Source organism: Pezoporus wallicus, unplaced genomic scaffold, assembly GCF_028554395.1.
Source record: "Pezoporus wallicus isolate ANWC-B61680 ecotype Strahan unplaced genomic scaffold, APGP_CSIRO_Pwel_v1 scaffold_2146, whole genome shotgun sequence".
NCBI lineage: Eukaryota > Metazoa > Chordata > Aves > Psittaciformes > Psittacidae > Pezoporus > Pezoporus wallicus.
The window spans coordinates 872962-895272 of NW_026639769.1; the positions used below are offsets into that span (position 1 = coordinate 872962).

The 22311-nt window shown below is 49.3% G+C and overlaps 3 protein-coding genes across 4 annotated transcripts in view; 1 reads left to right on the plus strand and 2 right to left on the minus strand.

The window, feature by feature from the left end:
* DAAM1 (dishevelled associated activator of morphogenesis 1) overlaps positions 1 to 4692 on the plus strand; it is an 81715-nt gene extending 77023 nt beyond the window's left edge. The window contains exons 26-27 of the mRNA XM_057416207.1: positions 1254 to 1424; positions 1861 to 4692. Of these exons, the coding sequence (XP_057272190.1) occupies positions 1254 to 1424; positions 1861 to 2070 (381 nt within the window). The 3' untranslated portion in view covers positions 2071 to 4692. The remainder of the gene's footprint in view (positions 1 to 1253; positions 1425 to 1860) is intronic.
* A 9620-nt stretch (positions 4693 to 14312) lies between these two features.
* GPR135 (G protein-coupled receptor 135) lies at positions 14313 to 16634 on the minus strand. The gene has a single exon (XM_057416201.1). It carries the CDS (start codon positions 16605 to 16607, stop codon positions 15330 to 15332), a length of 1278 nt encoding a protein of 425 aa, XP_057272184.1. The 5' UTR covers positions 16608 to 16634; the 3' UTR covers positions 14313 to 15329.
* A 1888-nt stretch (positions 16635 to 18522) lies between these two features.
* L3HYPDH (trans-L-3-hydroxyproline dehydratase) lies at positions 18523 to 22173 on the minus strand. Of its 2 annotated transcripts, none has more exons than XM_057416203.1 (5): positions 21621 to 22173; positions 21188 to 21357; positions 20740 to 20862; positions 19753 to 19890; positions 18523 to 19020 (listed from the first exon to the last, which is right to left on the minus strand). In XM_057416203.1, exons 1-5 carry the CDS (start codon positions 22171 to 22173, stop codon positions 18895 to 18897), a joined length of 1110 nt encoding a protein of 369 aa, XP_057272186.1. In that variant the 3' UTR covers positions 18523 to 18894. The 2 variants fall into 2 exon arrangements, with proteins under 2 accessions (XP_057272186.1, XP_057272187.1); XM_057416204.1 differs by having other exon boundaries at positions 18523 to 19016; positions 19749 to 19890; positions 21621 to 22170.
* Between the last annotated feature and the right edge of the window lie 138 nt (positions 22174 to 22311).

Genomic DNA, 22311 nt, shown 5'->3' on the forward strand with positions numbered 1-22311 from the left:
AGTCCACTGTGAAGTAATGTACAGCTGTTCCCATGGTTATTGGATATGACAGGCTGTGCAAAGTATACCAGCTCTTCACTTTTTAAATACATATCCAGATTCAAATTGTGTTACTGCTTTCTCTTGGGAAAGAAGAAACATCATTGTTTTATAAACTTCATATCCTGTGAGGGAAACATTTGCAGCTTTCCCCATCTCCCCTAAATCTGCTGTAATGTGGCAGAGAATATATTGATGAAAATCAACAAGAATAACCTCAATTCTTTTGACTTATATGGTGGTACCTCTTGGATTCCTCCATGCATCTTGAAGTGCTAAGTCTCTTAAGTAAACAAAGAAATAAAAATGCCATAAATGTCTTTTGAAGAGCCTGGGGCACCCCTGCAAATGAAACTAAATCATACAGGCAGGCTTTAAAAATGTTCCTCTTGGTCTACACAGCAAAATCAAAGCAACTCATAAATCTGTTTGTCCTTTGATTTTGTTTGTCTTTTCTTTTAAGGATGCTTATCATCAGAACTTGCCATCACAATTTTAACAAACTTTCTGTGCACAAAGAGTCTCCTTCAAATTGGAAGTGAAAACAAAGGATGTAAGTCCCGAGGACAACTCATGGGCTCCTTGGGGACTGGGACACATTGGCAGATTGTGGATGTCCTGTCCTGACCTTTGCTACAGCTTCATTCAACTCTCCTACATTTATGGTGTGCAAACAGCACTAAAGGCCAGAAGACTCCCTATTTCCCTACCCAGGATTGTGCCTGAGCCCAGGCAGAAATGTCTTTTAGAAGTTTCACCAACACATTTGGTTTCAATAGCAGAGCATGTGGCAATGATAAATAATACCCCAAAAATACTTCAAAGAAAAACTTAAAAGTCCGAGTTGCCCTTCCCCTGCCGTGTTTACTATTAGTTTTATGTCTTCAGGCCCACAATATTTTGCTTCCTTGTTTTTACTGCTGCTTAGTTAATAAAGTTGAGCTGTGGTGTAGGGAGGTGCAGCAATGCCAGAGGCAAGAAGGGGAGAGGGGGCTCAGGAATGATCCAGGTTGCTCTTACAGGGCCAGCAGGTAAAACATCAGATGATTTATTTCATGTTTAAGTCAAGGTTTGAGGAAGCAAAGCCCTTCTTTCTGCCATGGCTGCTGGAAGTGTTTCTTTATGGTCCATCAGGTCTAAGGCTTCTCATGGGAGGTTTTGCCAGTGTGATGCGTATCTCCAAGGCTAATGGACCCCTGTTTTCTCTCTCCCAGTTTTCCAAGGCTGTGAAGCACTTTGGAGAAGACACAGACAAAATGCAGCCTGACGAGTTCTTCGGCATCTTTGACCAGTTCCTTCAAGCTGTGACTGAGGCCAAGCAAGAGAATGAAAACATGAGGAGGAGGAAGGAGGAGGAGGAGCGCCGGGCACGCATGGAGGCACAGGTGAGCAGACACCTGTTCAGCAGCACCCCTGGGGCACCTGGAGATGGCAACCATATTGCATTGTACCCATGGTGGCCATTGTGGCACAGGAAGCACTGAAGCCTGGGCAGGGAGCTTTTGTGCTTTAGACCCACTGGCTTTTCACTGTTGATTGTTTAATTAATGACCTTGGGTTTGTGAGATGTTGGAGCTAAAACATGCAGCAGAGCTGGTGCTGCCTGTGTGCTGTTGTGACCCAGCAGCAGCAGCCATGATGCTGTGGACCTCAGCCTATGGGTTGTATCAATAACCCTTACCAGCTCTTGCATGCTAAGCACTGGGGTGGGATACCATTCTTGTTTCATGAGTTTGGGGGTCACCATGCATGTGTTGGGCACTCCCACAACCTCATCCATGAGAGTGAGATGTCTCCTTTCCCTCTCTCCATGGCACACAGCTGAAGGAGCAGCGGGAGCGGGAGCGCAAGGCAAGGAAGGCAAAAGAGAGTGGGGAGGAAGGCGGTGAGTTCGATGACCTCGTCTCGGCCCTGCGCTCCGGCGAAGTCTTTGACAAGGACCTGTCCAAACTGAAGCGCAACCGCAAGCGCATCACCAACCAGCTGGCTGACAGCGGCCGTGAGAGGCCCGTCACCAAGCTCAACTTCTGAACAACAAACTGCAACAACAAAGCCCAACAGAAAAATGTGGGTTAGTCTTTTTGAAGTGACGTGGGAGGGGTTCTTCCCATTATACTGCCTTGCAATAGAAAGCGAAACAGTGGCACACTCTTTCTCACCACGGGCAAGTGTGTATGTGTGTATATACTGTGTATATAGTCGGATCGGGAGCATGGATGGAGGTGTGTCGGCAGCCCGCCTTGATGGGCACTGCCTCCTCCCCTCCAACCTGCTCTGAAAAGTAGTTCTCCCCATGCACAAGCACAATACCGCATCTGCGGAACAAGAGAGGACCCAACCCAGAGACACCGGTGGTCCCCATGGGCCCGAAAGGCAATGGGAAGCTGCTCTCCTGCCTGGAACGCCCCAGGCCATTTGCAGGGGTTGCCTTGCACACAAGCCAAGTGGTTTAAAGAAGAAAAGAAAAAAATACAAAGTTGACTGAACTTTAATCCATTGGTTGTTTTTTCTTTTCTTGTTGTTGTGATTATTCCAAAAACTTTGCAGATCCGTACTTTCGCGCTGGCTCCTGAGCTTGGCGCCACGGGTGCTCCCAGCAATGCTCTTCCCGTCATCCTTGGGAAATGCTCTTTTTCCTCTTACCACCACCTTACTAAAGGAAAAGTTTACCCCAAAGTGCTTATTGCTCTAATGCCGCACAGATGTATTTATACTTCTACAATGTTTTCTGGCCCAGGACGGTGGGAAAGGTCGGTTCTCAGAGGAGACGAAGAGCATAAACTTGTGTTGTAATTTTTATTCTTCCTTTCTGTTCAATGGGACAAACTGTATCCTCTGTAAAGGTGGGTCAGGACCAAAGGTCTCTGATACACAAAAGGGGCTGGTGCAAAACCCACCAGCTTTCAACAACCTTCTTTTCTCTTTTCCTTATCAGATACACAGAAGCAGTGATGCCAAGAAACGCTCATCTCTTAGCCAGGTCCTTTTTTTGACTGGTTTGCTGTTCATTGTCATTGCAAATTTGTAAGCAGAACTACCTGTCAAATGTCAGTCCAAAAACACGATAAAACAAAATAATAAAAATAATTCAAAGCTCTCAGGGAGTAATAATTTAAGGGTTTAGAAAATTAAGAATTGGAGAATAAAAAGTAGCCACCATTAACATATTAATGTTTCTATTGTTAAATTATACTGAGTATATAGAGGACTGTTACTTTTTACTTTTATTTATTTGTGCTGTGGTTTTTAAGAAAACAAAACAAAACCTTTTTATACCACCAATACTTTTGCGATCCTTTTTTTTTGTTTGTTTGTTCTTTTTCCTGTGGAGAGATGAGTTTGTCCCTGTTGCACTAGATAGTAACACTATTTGAAATAAGGTTGGGTTGGTTGGTTTTTTTTGTCAGATAATCGGTATTACTGGTGGGGTATGGGATGTCAGTTAACTATATGTACTGTATAGCAAAAGTGCTGTTTAAACTAATTTGTATAAAAAGAAATACGGTTCTAAGCACCTGAAGGCCACGGGGTCTGCGTGCTGAGTGAAAGCTGTGAAATCTCTGTCTAACCAGAGTTGTCAAGAGCTATGGTTTTACCATTTTGTTCTTTTCTTCATTGCAACTTTTGACACACTGTAGATTAAAAAAAAAAAAAGACAAAAAAAAAAGACAAAGTTCTTTCTGAGTAGCATTTAAAGCAGTAATAAATATAATAAATAAAGCAGGTAAGTGCAAAAACGACGTCCAGCACCTCGTATCCAAGCAGCTGCAAAACCTGCAGATTATGTGCAAAGGTGGAGTTAAGCACTTTGCTTTAAGAAGGAGGGGGAAATAAAAACAAAAGGCAATGATAATACTATTCCTTAACTAAAGTGCCTCTATTTATATTTTTTATTTATGGCTGAAAAAAAAACGGGGCTGATACAATTGAGGGAATGGACTTGGGGGGGGGATTTAAAATATATATTAAAAAAAAAGAAGAAGATAAGGTTAAAAAACAGCAGTCTGGCCTTTGATGGTTTAAGGAATGGTTGGTCACACACGTTGTAATTCGAAAGGCTGTGGGAGTTGCAAAGGGCAATCTCCTCCCGGGGCCCTGGGTGCAGGGCTCGGCCACCAGCACTCAGCCCCGGCTCCTGCCTCCGTGACCCCAATGCCACATCAGGACCTTTCCTGACAGATTTCCTCTTGCCCTTCCAAACCTGTTTGTTGTTTTGGGGTTTTTTAATATTGTTTTACAACAGCCTCGTTACCAGGCTGAGTTTGCCATTTCTTTGTTTTCTTTCAAAAAAATAGAAAAAAGAAAAAAAAAAATATCTCTATAAATAAATACGAAGGCTGTGTGCAGGTAATTCCATGTGCCATTGTCGAAAACTACTTTTAGATTGGTGCTGGTGTAAGTAGCCATTCTTTCCTCTTTGGTGTGTATTTTAAAGATGATTTTTTTTTTTAATAATGCCAAAAAAAATCCATAACAATTTGTAAACTGAAGTATATGTCTTGGACCTTATTAGCTTTGTAGTGACCAAGGTAGTCTGTTAGGTGCAAGGATGTTAGTAGTCTTAGCTAGTGGGAAATGCTGTGTAATGTTATGAGACTGTACATTTTCTAAGATGGCAATATGCAATAAAGAAAAACAATTTCAGTGAGTGTATGTGGCAGAGCCAGAAGTCAATTTTATTTTTTTTTTTGGGGGGGGGGAAATAGGATATTTGGGGATTGAGACAGGTGTTGAAAAAAAAAGCTGCCTGCAGGTTGCTCTTTTTTTGGGGTATTTGCAGTCATTGCTGGTGTTGGCTGGTAACCCCGCTTTATCACTTTCCTGTGTGCTGGGGTTTAGGTGGTCGAGCGTTTTTCCACTCTCCTGGCTTGCAGCATGGTCCCCCACTTGTGGGCTCTGAAACACCTCCCAGTTAGCAACCCCATTCAGTTCTGCGTTGTTGCTGATGCCTGTTCCAGCCTTGGTGATAACCTTTCTAGCAGCATGCTACTGAAGCAGCCACCTGGTTTGAATTGTCGGGTCAGATACGTCCCTTTCTGCAGCTGACGTCGCCAGACCAGTGCTGCCAGGGCTGGCTGGCATGTCTGTAACAAGCCTATCTAGACACACTAGAGGTGTTTTCTTGGCAGTAGACCAAACCCTTCCTGGCCTGTTCACACTCACCATTCCCACACACCTTCCCGTCTGGGCTCTGTGTTATTTTCTTCTTTTTCCAATGCTCTTTGCATGAGTGATCTTTGCAGCACTTGACACCCCCAGACCTCACTGTTTGCAGAGATGGCAGCATTATGCTCAGACCCATATGCTTTCTAATCTTTTCAGGGCTTTCCCCAGTATAACCAGTAAGCTGGCACTGAGCCAGCACAGATGGGATGTCTAACACATCCCTGGGCTTGGGGCTTCCTTTGGTGTGATCCTAACCAGCGTCAGGCCGGCATACATGGCAGCACTCTCCTATTTATATCCCATGGCCAGTGTTGCCAGCCACAGAGCATATTTATGGCCTGGCGTTGGTCAAAACTGGGCTGGCAGGGAGCACAGGGCAGGGGTGAAGAGCACAGCTGCCACCATGGTGCCTGGCAGTTGGGTGGGCTAGTGATGCCTTGCGAAAGCAGCCCCAGGCTGTGTAGCGAGAGGATTCAAGCAAAAGGGAAATGGCTCCAGATGCTCTTCCCTTCATAAATCCCCATGTCCCCAGGACAATGATGCTCTGGGGTGCATCCATAAATGCAATAATGCCCAAGCCCTACAACCCTATGAGGACCTGAAATTCTGGTTAATGGCAGATTGCAGGTATCCTGGGCCACACTTGTGTGTGACACAGTATGGGCCCCAGGACAGGGACAGGGTGGCAGTGGGAGATGTGAGCAAGGACAGGGTATAGCTTTTTATTCAACCAAGATATCTGAGAGGAGAGAAAAGCCTAGCAACATGCAAGTTTCCTAGCCTGCAAACCCTTCCTCAAGGCTGAAATAGCAGCATCTATGACTTGAGAACATAAACTGGAGATACAAAGCTGATCATCCCAGAAGTAAGAGGACTGGGGTAGCAGATGCTAGACTGGTGCTTAGTGAACCCATGTGGCCAGGAGCTCATATCTCCAATGGCCTGGCTATCTGGGATTACATCTGAAAAAGGGCTTCTTTGCCCCAAATCCTGGATGCTCTCTTCAGTTAAAGCCATGAGGAGGGTGTGCTGGACAGGAAAAACCTTCCCAGACCCGATGGTGCCAGGGGAGCTGCTGGGCATGGTGCTCACAGAGGTCTTGCCCCATGGGGCCACCTGGGTTGGTGGCACCAAACCTGATGAGCCAGCTTTGCCTATGCTCTGCTTCAGCCCCACAGCTTTCTCTGCTGTGAAGGCTGGGAGTCCTTCCAGAGCCAGTGTCAGGTATCAGTTCCCATACCCAACCTGTTATCCTTGTCATCATGCTATAGCTTGGAAAAGATGAGTCAAGATGTTGGGGCAATGACCTGATGCAGACACAGCATTGCATGCAAAATCCAGCTCAGCAAGTAGGGCAGACATGGCTCAATGGGGAGACTCCTGGCCCCTGGCCCTGCTGGCATCACTGCCCCTTTGGCGCCACTGGCAAGCAGTGGCAGGGTGCTGGGTTAGGAGGAGCTTGCTGGACTTGATGTCCAAAAGTATTTATTTATTCCCAAGGGAGGGTACAGCGGGACCAATGGGTCTGTCAGGCTTTGACGTGCCTCCTGGAGACCCTCAGGAAAGAGTAAGCAAAGCGGAGACGTTGCCAGTCCTGCATTGCAGCTGGACCTGGCTATGTCCCCAGTGCCTATGTCACAGCTCAAGCAGCTGCTCTGGGGTAAAATTGCACTTCGCCAACCAAAATTATGCTCTTGCACAGCCTGGTCACCAGATGTATGGCCTTTGTGCAGGGCTGGCACTGCTGAGGCACCCCAGGAACAGGCTCATCCCTCAGTGCAGAAACCAGTGTAGCAGTAAAACCCCATAAACAAACCTGGGTATTTCTGTACTAGCCTGTGCTATGGGGTGAACATGCCCTTCGATCTGTGCTTCTGGGAGACAGGGAAGGCAGAGAGGGTGGGAGAGGCCAAGCTGACACAAAGGCTGATGGATGCAGGAGGGAGGCTACGAGCCACCACCATTCCCTCTCCTGCAGGAATCCCACAGATGCCTCTCCTGTGGCATCTCTTCCTGGCATTGCTCAGGGTCCTGCAATATATCCATGTGAAACAGAGAGTTCTCCATTTTAATCAGGTGTGCTCTGACTTGAAACCTCTGAGCATTTTATATTATTTTTAGCTTTAAACCAGGTTTGCTGAGTGTGCGCAGGTGAGGCAGGGAGCTGGGAGCTCTGCGCTGCCGGGCCCCAGCAGAGGCCCCGGGAAAGGCAGCACCACCATCTGCTGGCACTTTCCAGACTTCGGAGCTGTCAAGTGCTTAGGGGTACCAGAAGCTTTTCCATCTGCTTGAATTCGTGCTTGTATACATTCATACAGCTTTTCTACTTTCTCAAGCTCTGTGCAAAGCATCCCCTGGGCTCACGATGAGGGAACCCCAGCCTTGTGCTTTGTTTAGCTCCAGACCTCTGCCTGAAACCCTTTTTACTGTGAAATCAGAGTGTGAAGCACTCAGGAAAGACTTAATTTCTATGGCAAACCTTTCCAATTCAATAGCAGGGGGAGATCACCATTTGAGTTACATTTTCTGGAAAGAATCCACAATTCAGATGCTGTATTAAAAACTTGATGTGACCTCAGGGACTGGATATTACCAAATGTTCTGTAAAATGCACCAGACTGAGCACAGAAGCCACAGGCACAGGTCAGGAAAGAGCACAAGTGCCACGGCACATTAGATTTCACTGAAGAAATAACTGACCTGATTATTCAGAGCACTTTTTCTCCTGATGCTGAGATCAGTTCACAGGATGTTGCTAGGTCACGTGAGCAAATCACATTTACATGGTTGTGAGGGTACTGCCGGGTGAGCAGTTTAGGAGAAATCTATCTTGCTGCTTTTGTCCACATCTGCGACCCTGAGGGATTTTGATTTGTAGGACACATCCAGAGGGTTTTGTTCCTCACCAGCTGCAGCACCAGCATCTCCCCAGCTGCCTTTCACTGTGGTGGGGTGTGCTAACCCAGTGCTACCTGTCAGCCTCAACAAGCAGCCAGCACAGTGCCCACGAGCAGCACCAACCTGGGGTCAATTTCCACACTTCAGTGAAGCCCTCTGGCCAAGCTACCAAGCGTAAACCCAAGTGTTTAAGCCTGCACATCACTAATGCTAGCAGAAGCAGGTGGAGGGATTCCTGCTGCCTTCAGCCAGACTTGCCCTGGGAGAAACAGGGGTGTTCCTGCACATGTGGAAGGGCAGGAAGCTCTTCTCCTCCCTTGGAGGAATGCCATTTTTCTAAGTGACTTCCCCAAAGTCACCCCTGCTGCAATCTTCTTCTTGCGGTGGCAAGGGGAAGAGAGTGTTTGCATGTTTGAAGGGAAAGCAGACAAGCTGTGAAGCACTGAGGTTTGCAAATGCTTTTAACTCTTCGGTGCACACAACAATAAAAAACCCTCTGAGAAAAGGTAGAATCCTCTCTTCACATCAAAGCTTTAAAAAAAAAACCCTTTTTTTTTCAGTTTGTGAATCCCTTTAGATGCTCCCTAGTTTCTGAGCTGACTATGGAATAAATAAGGCTGAAAATAGTTTATAAAGGCAAGAATAATGAATACATATAATTACAGATCCCAAATATTCAGAAATTCCTCCCCAGTCAGTTTTGCAAGCTCCTGGCAGTGCTTGTCTTTTTGAAACCAGCTGAATCTGGAGGAGCGAAGTGACAGCAAGTCAAGAAACAGCACAAATAACAAACTGCCCCTTTTGGAGTGAATTACTTCCTCTGCTGAACCATAGCTGGATCCAGCTCATCTTTCATGATCACCCTAGAAGCCTGTGGGCACACTGATAGGCTGTTTCACCCAATACAAACAGCCCAAACAAGGCTCCAGGGCTTGACTGCTGCCTGAGTAGCAAGCACCAGCAGGGCCCCTCCAGTTGGGGTGGTGAGATGAGCACAATGTCTCTGGAAAAAATACATGGATTGTTCTTCGGCTGTGGCTATTACAGACTGTGCTAGAAGAGCCTGGGCTTAAAGCTCAGCCGAAACCCCACTCCTGAGATGTGTGGAGCTGAGCAGAGTGGTGATGCCAGCAGTAATGGGGACAGGAGCAGGGCAGGGCTCATATAGACACACCAGCCTGACTCAGGACCTGCTTGGACAGTGCTGGCAGCTCCAGATCCCTAGGACAGAAATGTTGGAGGATGTCACCACCTGCCTTCCTTCTGGCAGAGCTGCTTTGTGAGGAGGGATACTTCGCAAGTGAATCCCACGCAGGATCTGACCCTCAGCACATATCAAGTTGTGTTGGCATTCCCTTTGCCTTTGAGCCCCGCTCACTTAATCTCCTCTGGCTTCAGCCACAGCCTCCTGGGATCGTCTTGGCTAAGCAGATCATCCATCACTCCCCAGCTAGACTAATGCAGGTCCTGGTGTTGCTCCTTGGGGTTCCTGCAACTTTCACTTTGATTTCCCCAGTGACTCATCCATTTTATGCCACTGAGAGGGATTTACAGTCTGCCACTCCATGTTGCTTTTCCTCCTTCTCACAGTGGTGATTTCCTAGGAAAAAAAAAGTATCTAGAAACACAGAGCTGTTCCCCAAGTACTTCACCTGGTGTGACTGTAGATGCTTCAAGCCCCAGGCAGTGTTCTACCAGCAGCATGGGATTAAGCACCCATTGTTCTTTTGCAAATTGGGACCAGTAAGAGGGCTGGCCATGGTATGGATAGTGCACACATCCAGCCCCAGTGAACCCAATGGGACTTACCCCACATGTCCTGGCAAGCTCAGGGCTTGCAGCAGCAAAGCATCACAGTGTTGCTGGGCATGGAGACACTCGAGCCAAGATCACATTGCAGGTTACTCCTCCTGCAGGATTTGGGGCCGTTTTATTCTGCTGGCACTTAGTTACTACCTTGTGGCTCTGTAATTCTTTGCAAGCAGCTCTCGAGGTGCACCCATTTATTATTAACAATAAGAGTCACCATATAAAAAATACAAATGCAGCTAAAGTGAGGACACAGCTCTGCTGCTGAACTAAGCACCCTGCTAGCACCAGGACTGATCTCACCAAGCATCTGGGCTGGAGGTTTTGCAGTTCTGGAGACCATGCAGCACAGATGCTAGCCAGCTAGAGAGTACAAAGTGCCACTTTCCTGATGTGCTTTCCAAATTATTTGTTTCAGTCTCAACAAAAAACCTTCCAAAGAGCAGCATGTGTAGAGCTTAATAATTGCCATCTTTGAAACTAGGTTTCAAAGATATATGCTTAGGGCTTGCACTGCATTGGTTGCAACTTGAAATATAGCAGTGGTGAGTTGACTGGCAGGTCTCATTACAGAAGGAGGCCTTAGGATCGTTAACTGTGCTGGCTGCTTAGATCTCTGCTGGCATCTACTGGACATACAAACCAACACCAGGGCTGAAAGAGAAGCAGGAAAGGGGAATCTCATTCACATGAGATATTCTGTTTTGGGTGATTACTGTCAGCTATTACAGCCTGTCACACTGTCACTTATAAATTACTAGTTGTTAGCAGGTTTTAAGCTATGCACAAAGCGTTTGCTCTGAACCAGGACCTCATCCAGAGACTAGGCAGGGAGTGGAAAATAATGACTTGAATTAATATAATAATTAAATCAACAGCAAAACTAGCACTGACTCCAGCTGGAACAGTACCTTCTAAAATGCTTGTCACTCATCAAGACTTGATGTTTTTGTTCTAAGATACAATGCATCAGTTGTATCATTGCCAGACAGTATGGAACTCTTAGACTGAGGGTATGCTGGGAAGTCAACGAGGGACTAAAGAGCCCAAGGACTAATTTTTAATTCGGTTTGACTAACGTCACTGCTATCTGATCTTCATATCATGTGAACTGCTCTCATGCCAAATACCCTGCACTGAATAAATGACAAGATTTTTGAATTGGGTTGCTAACACAATGTCTCAACATCCTTTGCAGAGCCCTTTCCAGATGAGATTGTGGTTTGCCTTGTATCCAGGCTCATGTCAATGGAGGAAGAAGGAAAGTTTGCAGAGCTATGGCTGAAGGGTTGGAGCCTTAGAGCTACTTTTGCAGTGTCTAAAACCTTGGTGTCTTGCTGCCTTCTGAGTTATCCTTCAGCTTAAAGAAAGAGGATCACTGAGTGGGGCACAGCAGCATGAGCATCTAAAAGACGTGGAGCTAATGTCCCCATTAGTGGCTTAGCCAGGAGCTGCTTCCTGTGATATTTTCTTACCTGGAAAAAAGTCACTGCAACCATGGACAGAGTTTTCAGAGCTACAGTAAAACAGTGAGGTAAACCTCAGGTCTCCTTCTGGAAGAACCCATGGACACTTGTACCTGTATTGTCAGGTACGAGGACAGACTCACACACCGGCTTGTTTGCTAGCATGGCCAAGACCTTCTCGCCTGCTCTGCACTGTTGGTGAGAGGCAGCAACCTTCAGCACAGCTGGGACATAGCAGCATTCCAAGTACCATTTCAGCAGGCAGCCTGCAGCCTTTGGTGTGGTTTGTGTGTGTTTGCATGTGTGTTTCTCTCTCTGCTGTTTGTGATTTAAGACACTTCACTGTTTGGTAGTGTTTTTTAAAACACAGCTTTTAAAATGTGGGTGTAGAGACCTGTGTAGTCTGTAGACCTGCAATGTTACCTGACTTGTTCAACAGTGCTGTGATATGAGGAGCGGCTGAGGGATCTGGGTTTGTTTTGCCTGGAGAAAAGGAAGCTGAGGGGAGATTGTATCACTCTCTCCACTACCAGAGATGAAATTATAATGAGGTGGGGGTTAATCCCTTCTCCCAAGTAACAAGTGACAGGACAAAGAGTAAGTGGCCTCAAGTTGCACCAGGGGAGGTTTAGATTGGATATTAGAAAAAGGTTCTTCACCAAAAGGGTTGTCAAGCATTGGAACAGGCTACCCAGGGAAGTGGTTGAGACAACATTTCTGGAGGTATTAAAAAGATGTGCAGATGTAGCACTTAGGAACATGGTTTAGTGGTGGGGTTGGCAGTGCGAGGTTGATGGTTGGACTTAGAAGGTCTTTTCCAATCAAAACGATTCTGTGGAATCGTTATAACCTATAATCATAGAATCACAGAATGATTCTATGATTATGAGGAGTACAGAACAAGCACAGCTTTAAAACACAGGCTGGCTCTCTATTGGAGCTGGTGCAGGTCCACGTCAAAAAGAATCTGGTCAAGAATCTCCCCTCCTACAGCCCAAGTTCGTGTTTAACAGAAATGTGCTGCTTTGTGATGGCTCAATGACCGCAGCCAGCTGCCCTCATTCAGCTCTTCACATACAAGATTAATTATGAGCACCAGCCAGTGCTTGTTAAAAATATGTTAATATCTGTGTTGTTCCAGCTTCACTACCACCTTCCTAGAAAGCTGCGTTGGTTCACTCCTGATGCAACTCCCATGATGCTTCATGGTCGACCTCAGCCCTGGCATTCCCAATCCTGCCCGTCAGAACTGCCAGAAAAACAAAACCAGCATGCAAAAGAGGGAATGAATGGTTTCTGTTGTTTAGTGCCTGAGCTGGCTAGTGACAGTCAGTTGTGGTGGTATGTACAGAAGGGACTGGGCAGTTGGCCAGAGCCAAGCACTGAGGGGAACAGGACCACCCTTTTCATGGGCTTTTAGCCATGTTAGCCAGTATGTTTAGCCAATGCAGCCATAGCACTCGATGGCATGCCACGAGTCAGGCACAGCAGTGCTGGGCCTTCATCTTCTTCATTTCCTTAACCCACTAACTATACCTTAGTTCATCTACTCTGACCAAGTTTGTTCCAGTTGGCAGATAGAGCTCTTCTTGCATGCAAAAAGTGCAAAAGAACCCTGTAAGTCTCTGGTGCTAAAGACAGGGAGGCTTTAAATGATCACTTCTGGTCAAAGTACAGGTTCTGCTTCAGACCTGCAGAGGGGCCAGGCTAAAAACAGCAACATCCTTTTCCATACAGACTTCATACTGCAATACACACCAACATGCTAGCTCTACCACAGCCAGAGGATCAGAGTTAGGGTGCAGCTGTTCTGCAGGTGATACATGAACTACAAGTGGTCTTTGTGCACTGCCTGAATTACACAAGGCTATGAGTATTGAGTTAGACAGTTTTCCTTGCTTCTGTCTTCCCTGCATTACAGAGCACTGGAATTTATTCTAAGGACTGTTGCTACAACTCATGGAGCAATAACCCTTCTGGGAAGGCAGAACCCTACGGGTTTTCTTTGCTACCTCCTGGATCATAGCTAAAGTTTTCTATAGGTAAGAGTCAATGACTAGTGGAACTCAGGCAAACGCTCTTGAAGCTGTCTAAACACCAGAGTGCTCTTTCTGGCAAATTAGCCTGCACAAGTCTCCTTGTTACCACCTGCCAGCTACCTAGATAAGAGTTAAATCTAATCTCATTATTCACAACCACCTCTTTCACTTTACACTGGCCATAATTTGCTGTGGAAGGGCAGGTATGCAAGAAAATTCCTGTCCTACCCTTCTAACAAGTCACTGTGTTCACCTGCTGTCAAACAGCTGCTGTGAAAAGCTGTATATTTTTGTACAGCTTCCCTCTGAAACAGTATGAATATACTGTCCAACTTGCAAAACCCGGGACCTGCAGGGCAAAGTATCAGTGCTGAGCAGCTGTCAAGGGTCAAATTTTTTCCTCCTGGACTTCATGAGCTTCCCAGAAGAAAATTACAGTAATGCTCACAGCATGGACAAGAGCTGCATTAAAATTTCACAAGTGATTAGGCTCTCTCTGCTACCATTCATCTGCCAATATTTTACAGAAGTTTCTTTCTCAAGTCTGAGCTGAGAATGATACAGGCTGAGACACTTTCATCGCCTGCATAAAAGACAAATTTACTTCTTGTCTCACTTACAAAACAATGATAATATGGTCACTTGGGTCACAAACAGTTGCAAAATCCAGTAAAACAGTAACACTGTATTTTTAAAGCCTGTACAAGGAAAAACACTTGCCTGCCTCTTACATTTAACGGCAAAAAAAAAAAAAAAAAGCCCAATCTTAGTTTCTGATTTGAAATACCAATTTTAGGCTTTAGGCCTTTGGACAAAAATAATACACTGATAAATTCAAATTAATTTATGCCACAATTGCACTTCCACTGTATTATTTTCCTTTCCTAAAATGGATTTTAAATATACTCCAGATGGGTTGCTGCCATCAATACAGTATCTGCTCTCTGCATATACACACTTTCATATTCTTAAGAGCACACAAAGAGCACATGAAATTGCTTTACACCTCCTTTCAGATACTCACCTCTCACATCACTCTTAGAGATGTGAGACACTTCCCACAGATGGGAGATGAGCTCAAAAAGTGCACCCCCTGCGCACAAACTCAGCGATACCATAGTCTACACCCACACCCTTTTCCTCAGTGTCTGAAGAACTCTCATTTCTTGTATTCACAACATTTTAAGTTGACTGCTCCAACAAAAAAAGGATTGTTGAAATTTTGACAACTAAGGTTTCATCTTCCTCTCCTTCTCTCCCAGTGTCATACATCCTCCCTTTCACACCAGTTACTGTTGTTATGCTTTGGAGTTTTAAAATAAACAAAACCAAAACAATAATACATCGCTTTTTTACCCTGTCCCACAGCCTATGACTTTCTGATTATCACCACTTCCACATATAATGGGTTAAAACAACATTTTCCTGCCATGATGCGGCTTTCACAGTGTGGTGTTTTCAGAGTGTTTTCCAGCTGCCAGTGCTCCGTTTTCAATGGCTTTTTGGCACTTAGCGAACAGCTCACACAGTCAGTCCATTTGCGCTGTACTTGCATGCCTGTCTCTTAGCTTCACTATGGCATTTTCTGCAGGACTGGAGCAAACACTGTTTTGTTCTTGCAGTTAAGCTCTTGTGCTGGCTCAGGCTGGCAGCCATCACTAGTGCATCAGGTCGGCTGAAACAGTAGGAGGACTTTTTTCACTGTGGAGTTCTCGCTGCTTGCAGACTGAGCTGCCAAACCAGAGCTCACACAATGAAGAACAAACCACACAGTGTCTCACACAGTCCCATCGCTCCAATTTCCAATTTCCTGGTAGTCTGCCAGCAAAGGATTCCAAGCACTGGGGCTCCCCACAGTTCTTCAGGGACATGGCATTGAGGCCCAGAGCCTGCATCCTGGCCCCACATCACTTCAGAGGCTGGTGTCAACAGTGCCCACTTTGGCCTGCAAGGTGGCCTCCGAGATGGCATCTGGCTGCCCATCCCGGCAGAATAGTACAGCGGGATTCTTGCAGGCCCACATGGCCATCTCTCCCCCGCTCACTGGGCTGGAGGAAGACGGGGCACTGCCTGGGGGGCCGCTGTGCTGATTGATGTAGCGCTCCCGGACACGGTCAGCCCTGCTCCAGGGCTCCGGCTGGCGTCCTGGGACCAAGAGGTAGGCCGCCATGTTGTTCCTAGTTCTGTAGCCACCCTCACGGCTGTGCCGCAGCAGCACAGAGATGTTGGGGTTGCGGGCAGCATAGATGAGGGGGTTGATGGCACCGTTGGCCCAGGCCATCCCGCTGGCTACAGCATCCATGGTGGGCGAGAAAGGCAGGTGGCCAGCAGCCGCAGCCAGCCCCAGGACGCAGTAGGGCCCCCAGCAGCAGATGATGGAGACGATCATTATGAGGACAGTGGTGGCCGTGCGCATCTCCCCGTAGGCCCGCAGCAGGTGCCCGTATGTGGTGAGGGGCCGCACACGGCTCTCGGCCAGCCGCACGGCGCGGCAGATGTTGTAGTGGCAGAAGCACATGAGGGCGAAGGGCAGGAGGTAGCAGAGCACAATGAGGGCTGCGCCGTAGGGTGGCCCCAGCCGGGATGAGCCCCAGGGAAGCACGTAGACGCAGTGATAGGCCCCGGGACGGGCCTCCCGCTGCCCCTCGCCCGCCAGCCCGTACCAGGGTCCTGCCAGGGCCAGGGCGGCCAGCCAGACGGCAGCCAGCAGCTGTGCGGCGCGGCGGCGGCCCATCTTGTGCCGGGGCTGGCGGACGATGGCGCAGTAGCGGTCGAAGGAGAGGAGAGCCATGGTGAGAGTGGCGGCGATGCCCAGCCCAGCGTGCAGGGCGGCGCTGGCCAGGCAGAGGCGCTGCCCGAAGAGCCAGGCGCCGGGCGGGCGGCTGAGAAGGCTGAAGAAGGCCAGGGGCAGGCAGAGCAGGGCGCCCAGCAGCTCCGACAGCGACAGCGACAGCACGAAGGCGTTGGTGACCGTGCGGAGCTGCCGGTGCCGGGCTATCACCAGCACCACCGCCCCGTTGCCCAGCGCCGAGAGGGCGAAGATGAGCAGCAGCGCCAGCGCCTGCGAGGCCAGCGCCGCCGCAGACCACCCGGCCTCCCCTCCCGCCTCCGCCGCCCCGCCGCTCTCGTTGCCGCCGCCGCGGGACAGGTTTCCCGGCACAGCCGGGGCCGGTTCCATGCGCAGCCCCATGCCCCGGCCGGCGCCGCGGCTGCAGAAGCGCTCCCCGCCCGCGCCGGGCCGCCGGCCCCGCCAGCCGCTGACGTCGCGCGGCCGCCGTTGCCCGGGGAACCGGCCCAGCCCGGCCCGGCTCGCTCTGCGGCCCCGGGGGCGGGGAACGGAGTGTCCGCAGCCGAGCAGCGGGGCGCGGGAAGCCTGGGCACAGGGACTCCCTCACCCCACACCGGCCTCACCCCAACCCAGAGCCGGGGACGGGTTCCCACAGCCCCTTTCTTACATGGCCCCTTTCCTTTCAAAGCCCTCTTCCCTCACGGCCCCTCTCCCCTACTGCCCCTTTTCCCGCACCGTCCTGCAGCCCATCAAGAAGGGGCAGGGATCAGCTACCCCCAGGCACTCTGGCGGAGGCCGGCTCTGCTCTCCAGGTTGGAGTCTCACAAGCTGAGGGGTTGAGGGGTCAGGACAGGGACTCTCACACTGGAAGCAGGACCCTGTCCCACCACCCTCAGCCATGCTGGAGTTGCTGCCCCTACAGGAGAAACTTCTAACTTAGGAGTATCACCATGAATACATAATGAGGGATGTGACCCAATTCATCACAGATTCACAGAATCAGATAGGTTGGAAAAGACCTTTAAGATCATTAAGTCCAACCTTTACCCCAGGACTGCCAAGTCCAACACTAAGCCGTGTAACTAAGAGCCACACCTACATGTTTTTTGAACACTTCCAGGGATGGTGATTCCACCACTTCCCTGGACAGCCTGTTCTAATACGTGAAGAGCTTCCAACCTTTCTATGCTGGGCTTCAGGACTTGCTGCCCCACCTCTTCCCCGGGATCCAGGCTGGGGGGCTGATCGCAGGGGAGATGCCCAGTAGCTAAAAACACACAGAGGAGCTTGCTCCTGCAAGCACGAAGGATGTGTCTGTCAGTTCTTGCTCCTGGGACCAAAGCCTGTAAGTGATGTATCAGGGTGTTATTAGAAAGCTGAAGGAAGAGTTCCAGCTTCCAGCCTAAAATCCCTCTGTTGGTAGCACAGGCAAAGTTATAATTTTCTATGTTGACAGAAGAAATCAATCCCAGGCTTTTCCATGCCAGCCTTTTCCAAGCTCTCCAGTATGACTTGCTTCCTTCTGCTGCATGAGCTACTAGGAGATGAGAATTCTCATTTTCATGTCTCATTTTAACAAAGAACACTCCCATGAGTGTCTTCAATAAACAAACAGCATTTTGCCTAGAGACACAGTGGAAATTACAGGCCACAAGTGTTCTGAAGCTCTGCTTCTGCCACTGCAAATGCTTGCCTACAGCCCAGGGCTTGCTTTGGTCTTTCCACTGTCAATCCTCCCTCAAGAAGCTCTAGCAAAGCAAGTATGGACTGCATACTGCTGCACAAGCTACCCCACAGGGCTGAGGCAATATCACCAGTAAATAATTAGCAATCAAGGGTCATAATGGATCAGACCTTTGGACGAGGCCTTGGGTGATATGGTTTAGTGTGAGGTGTCCCTGCCCATGGCAGAGGGGTTGGAATTAGATGATCTTAAGGTCCTTTCCAGCCCTAACTATTCTATGATTCTATGATTCTAATACAGCTGCTCCTGTTAAAAGTAAGCCACAGAGTATTTTCAGCCAATGGTCCAGGATAAGCAAGAGAGGAAGGTTTAGGGGACCCACAGCAGAGACTGTAGAAGGTTCTGAGGAAATACCTTGGGTGTAGGAGGGTTCTAGAAGGGGTGAAGCGAGTGCAGTGAAGTGTTTGGACAGCCTGAGGTGGGCAGACAGGGGAAGCTGGGGTATGAGTCACAGCAGCATGGGCAGCTGAGCTGAGGCATGAGGAAGAATAGGCAATTCAAATCAGCAGCTGTGACACACTCGGCAGAGCCCTGGAAATGAGTTCCGGGAGTGAAAACAAGAGCAGAAAAGCAGTGTTTTTCAGCTGCATTTAATAGGAATCTGGCTTTGAAATTAGTAATTTACAGACACAGAGAAGGCACATAAATTGGAAGACAGATCTCCAAGATCAGCTACATTTTCTGCAAATAATTATTGAGAAAAAAAATATGATGGGTTCTCAGAGCAGCCCATACATGATAATCACACTGCACCCAATATGCTAATCACAACAGGGGAACATGGCCTGTTAGCTTGAAACATAGCAGATGCTGTCACACCACCAAGGGCTATTCCTGTTGCTCTGGCATATTGCAATGAGCCGTGTGGAGAAGCAGAACAGAAATGCATGGGCAGGAGAAGTGCAGAACCATCAGTGAGGCTTTGCCACCATGCCATGGCTCGGGTCACTTGAATAAGAAGCCATGTTTCAATGGGTCCTCCTCTTCCACAGTGAAGGTGGTCGTACCGATGTAAAAGGCTTCTCCTGAGACTTCCACAACAACAGCGTTGTAGTCACCCAACTTGGCTTCCTGCAGAGGGATTGGGATCAGGACAGAGGTGATGGAGGGGTTCTCCCTCTCGCAAGCCCATGAAACACCAGCGCTACCTGGCACTTGTGCGGACACCCCTCAGTGAGCATGCTGCCCTGCCCAGGTACATCCCAAAGTGTGCAGCAGCTCTTCCACCACCTCACCTTGCCTGCACGAGCTCCACACCTACACAACTGCTGCTGACGCTGGTCTGAGCTCACGAGCCACAGCACTGCCACAGGAGGGCAACAAACCAGTAGCCACTCGCACCCAAAGACATCTCCCTGTGACATGTTCAGACCTTCATGGCCACATGTTGCCAGATGTCACAGGGCCAAGGCTGGGCCTGGAAACATGGATGTTACATCTCTGAACAGCACAGTCAGCCTTTGGGCAGGGAAGAGGGGACTAAACTAGGAATCCAACCTTAGCTGCCATTGAGAATGGACCAGGCTAATTTATCTACATAAGCACTTCTCACCCCAGTCCTTTCCTGATAGCCAAGAGAAGACTTGCAGGGAAGCCATGCAACAGAACAGTCTTACTGTTCCTTGCTTCTATAACTAAAGATCTTGAAAGACTGTGGTAAGACAAACCCCCCAGGTACCTCCTTCCTTCCATATGCCCTTCCCCAGGCACAGAAAGGCTTCTCTGCTTCTCCACTGAGCCAAGGCCACAGCACTTTTCCAACAGTCCTCTAGACAGAGGGAAAGTCCAGCACAAGCCACTTGCCTTCACTGCCTTCCCTGTGAACAAGGATCCTGTGGTGCTGCTCCGAAAGGTTCTGGTCTGATTAAGCTGGATGAGTCCCTTATGGTACTGCAAGGCGATGCGAGCTGTCACACCCGATCCTGTGGGACTTCGGTCAACCTACATTCAGAAGAGAAGGTGAACCAGCTCTACTGTTTTGGGGTTTAACAGAAAACAGTATCACTCCCCTTGGGTTTCTTGGCCACCTCTATACTGCACTTGGGGGAGACCCCTCTATCTTAGGGTTTTGTACAGAATTCAGATACATCACAAAGGAAAGGACAAAATAAACAGGTTTGGGGGAATGTCTGAGTTGTGATCAGCTTTGTCAAACCTGTAGGGATGAATGATCTAGTAAATATTGAGGCTACTTAGGGAGCACCTGAAAGCTTCCCAGCATCATCCCATTCTTACACATCGAGGCAGGATCAGTTCTCCTCACACTAAGAGCACAGCTGGCCAGCCTGGATTTTAAAACCTCCAAAACCCACAATATTGGCCAGCTTCCGACGTGATCTGTCCCAATGCTCCACACTCCTCACTGCTAAGCAGTCCAATCACAACTTCCTCTGCTATTTATGTGATGCCTTATCCACTGCAGACAAGGATACAAGTTTACACCCCTTCTTTTCTCTCTTGCTTTCTTCATCCCCAGCAGCTGTTCCCTAGATGAGGACTTTAAGGACATGCACTATGCTGGGACCCACCTCAGCCACTGAACTCCTGGGAAATTCCTACCTATGGAACACAGATATAAACCCTTTTAAAATGCCCCCATCTAAGATGTGCAGAAGTATTTCTGTCATCAGGAACTAAACAAACATGTGTTAAGTGACAGCTCTTCAGAGGAAAACTGCTGCAGAAGCAATCATCACTACCCAAAGCAAGAAGCAGCAGAACTGTCCTCTGGAGTGGGTGTAAGAAAGGATAAAGGTGTCTTGTGCGTCTGAGAAGAGCCCGTTCCTGTACCTGTTCATCTGCAAACACACAGATGTTGGTGGTGGGCTCCTCACTAAAGGCATCTTTCCCATCGGTCAGTATGGTGCCGTAGAGAAAAGCCAGGTCTTCGCTTTCAGGGTGATAAAGCTTGAACTAGGAACAGCAAAGACAGCTTCAGCAATGCATGCTGAAGCTGGGCAGCCAGCAGTACAGCTTTCTCAAGAGACCAGAGGAAGGGGACAAGGCCACAGCGCTGCATTTCCACCTCTGCTTCTCCAGGCACAGAGAAAGACACAGCAGCAGGAAAGTGAGCTCCTTCTCACATCCTTGTGAGGCTGGAGGAGAACTTAAAAATTCAACATAGGGCTAGAAGGATGGGACTCCCTCTGATCCTGAGCATCTCAGGGGAATACAGGGCCTCTATCTGGTGCAGTCACCCAAAGGGAGCATGCTGGGATACCACAGCACTCCACTGTACCTGTTTCTTCACTGCTTCTGTCACTGCAGTCGCCGCATTGACAAGGTCTCTGGTCTTCGAAGAGCACACATCAAGGCCCAGCTGCTCAGCGTTGAGGAAGGCATAGAAAGTACCACCATAGCCAATGTCGACCACCACCTTCCCATAACTGGGGACGTCGATGGCCAAGTCTGGGAAGAGAAAGAGAGAGCTCTGAAGATGGGAAACTGTACTGGGCCATTGGCTTGCATGCAGAGTAGAGGAACCCAGTCACGTGCAAGGGGGGCAGAGACAATGACTTGGATGCTCCCATGACAGAGCGCAGCACTTGACACCTTGTGCTGTCCCTGATGGCCTTTGAGGAACGTCAGAATTGGGGAGGGATTTGCCAGATGCCCCTCAGCCAGACCACCAGCCCCCCCGCCCAACCCAGTGCAGTAGGCCCAGATCCCACCTGTGGTGATAGGAAAGGCTGGCACACTGTGGAAGCGGACAGGGTTGCCACTGCGGTGACCATCCCAGGGCACAAAGGCAGTGACAGGCCCGCAGGGGCAGCGCAGGTGGACAGCGGTCTCAGGGCAGCTGGGTGCCGCCACCAGCCCATAGTCGAGGGCGAAGCGGCCAAGGGCGATGACAGCGTGGCCGCACATAGCGCTGTAGCCGGCGCCGTGCAGGAAGAGGACTGCCAGGTGCGCGTCGGCAGCGGCGGCTGCTCCCCGCACCACCACCGCCCCGTACATGCCGCCGTGCCCCCGCGGCTCGTGCATCAGCGCCCGCCGCACGTGGTCCTGTGTGGCCGCCACCTCCCTCCGCAGCGACAGCAGCGATAGTCCTTCCACCGCCGCTGCCTCTTCTGCCGCCTCTAGCCGCGGGATGATGCGCAGCGGCTCGCCGCCCGTGTGCATCTCCACCGTCTGCAGCACCAGGCCCGAGGGCGAGTGCGGCGGCAGCCACCGTCCTGCACCGGTCCTGGCATCGCTGCTCTCCGCCGCCGCCGCCATCGCCATCGCCTCCGCGGAGAGGGGACGACCCGGGCCACGCCCCCGGGGCGGAGCAGCACCCGCCCCCTGCTTGACCACTCCCACACGGCTGCGGGGTGGAGCTTGTCCTCGCGTTGGAAGCGGAAGTGTTGTACGGAAGTAGCG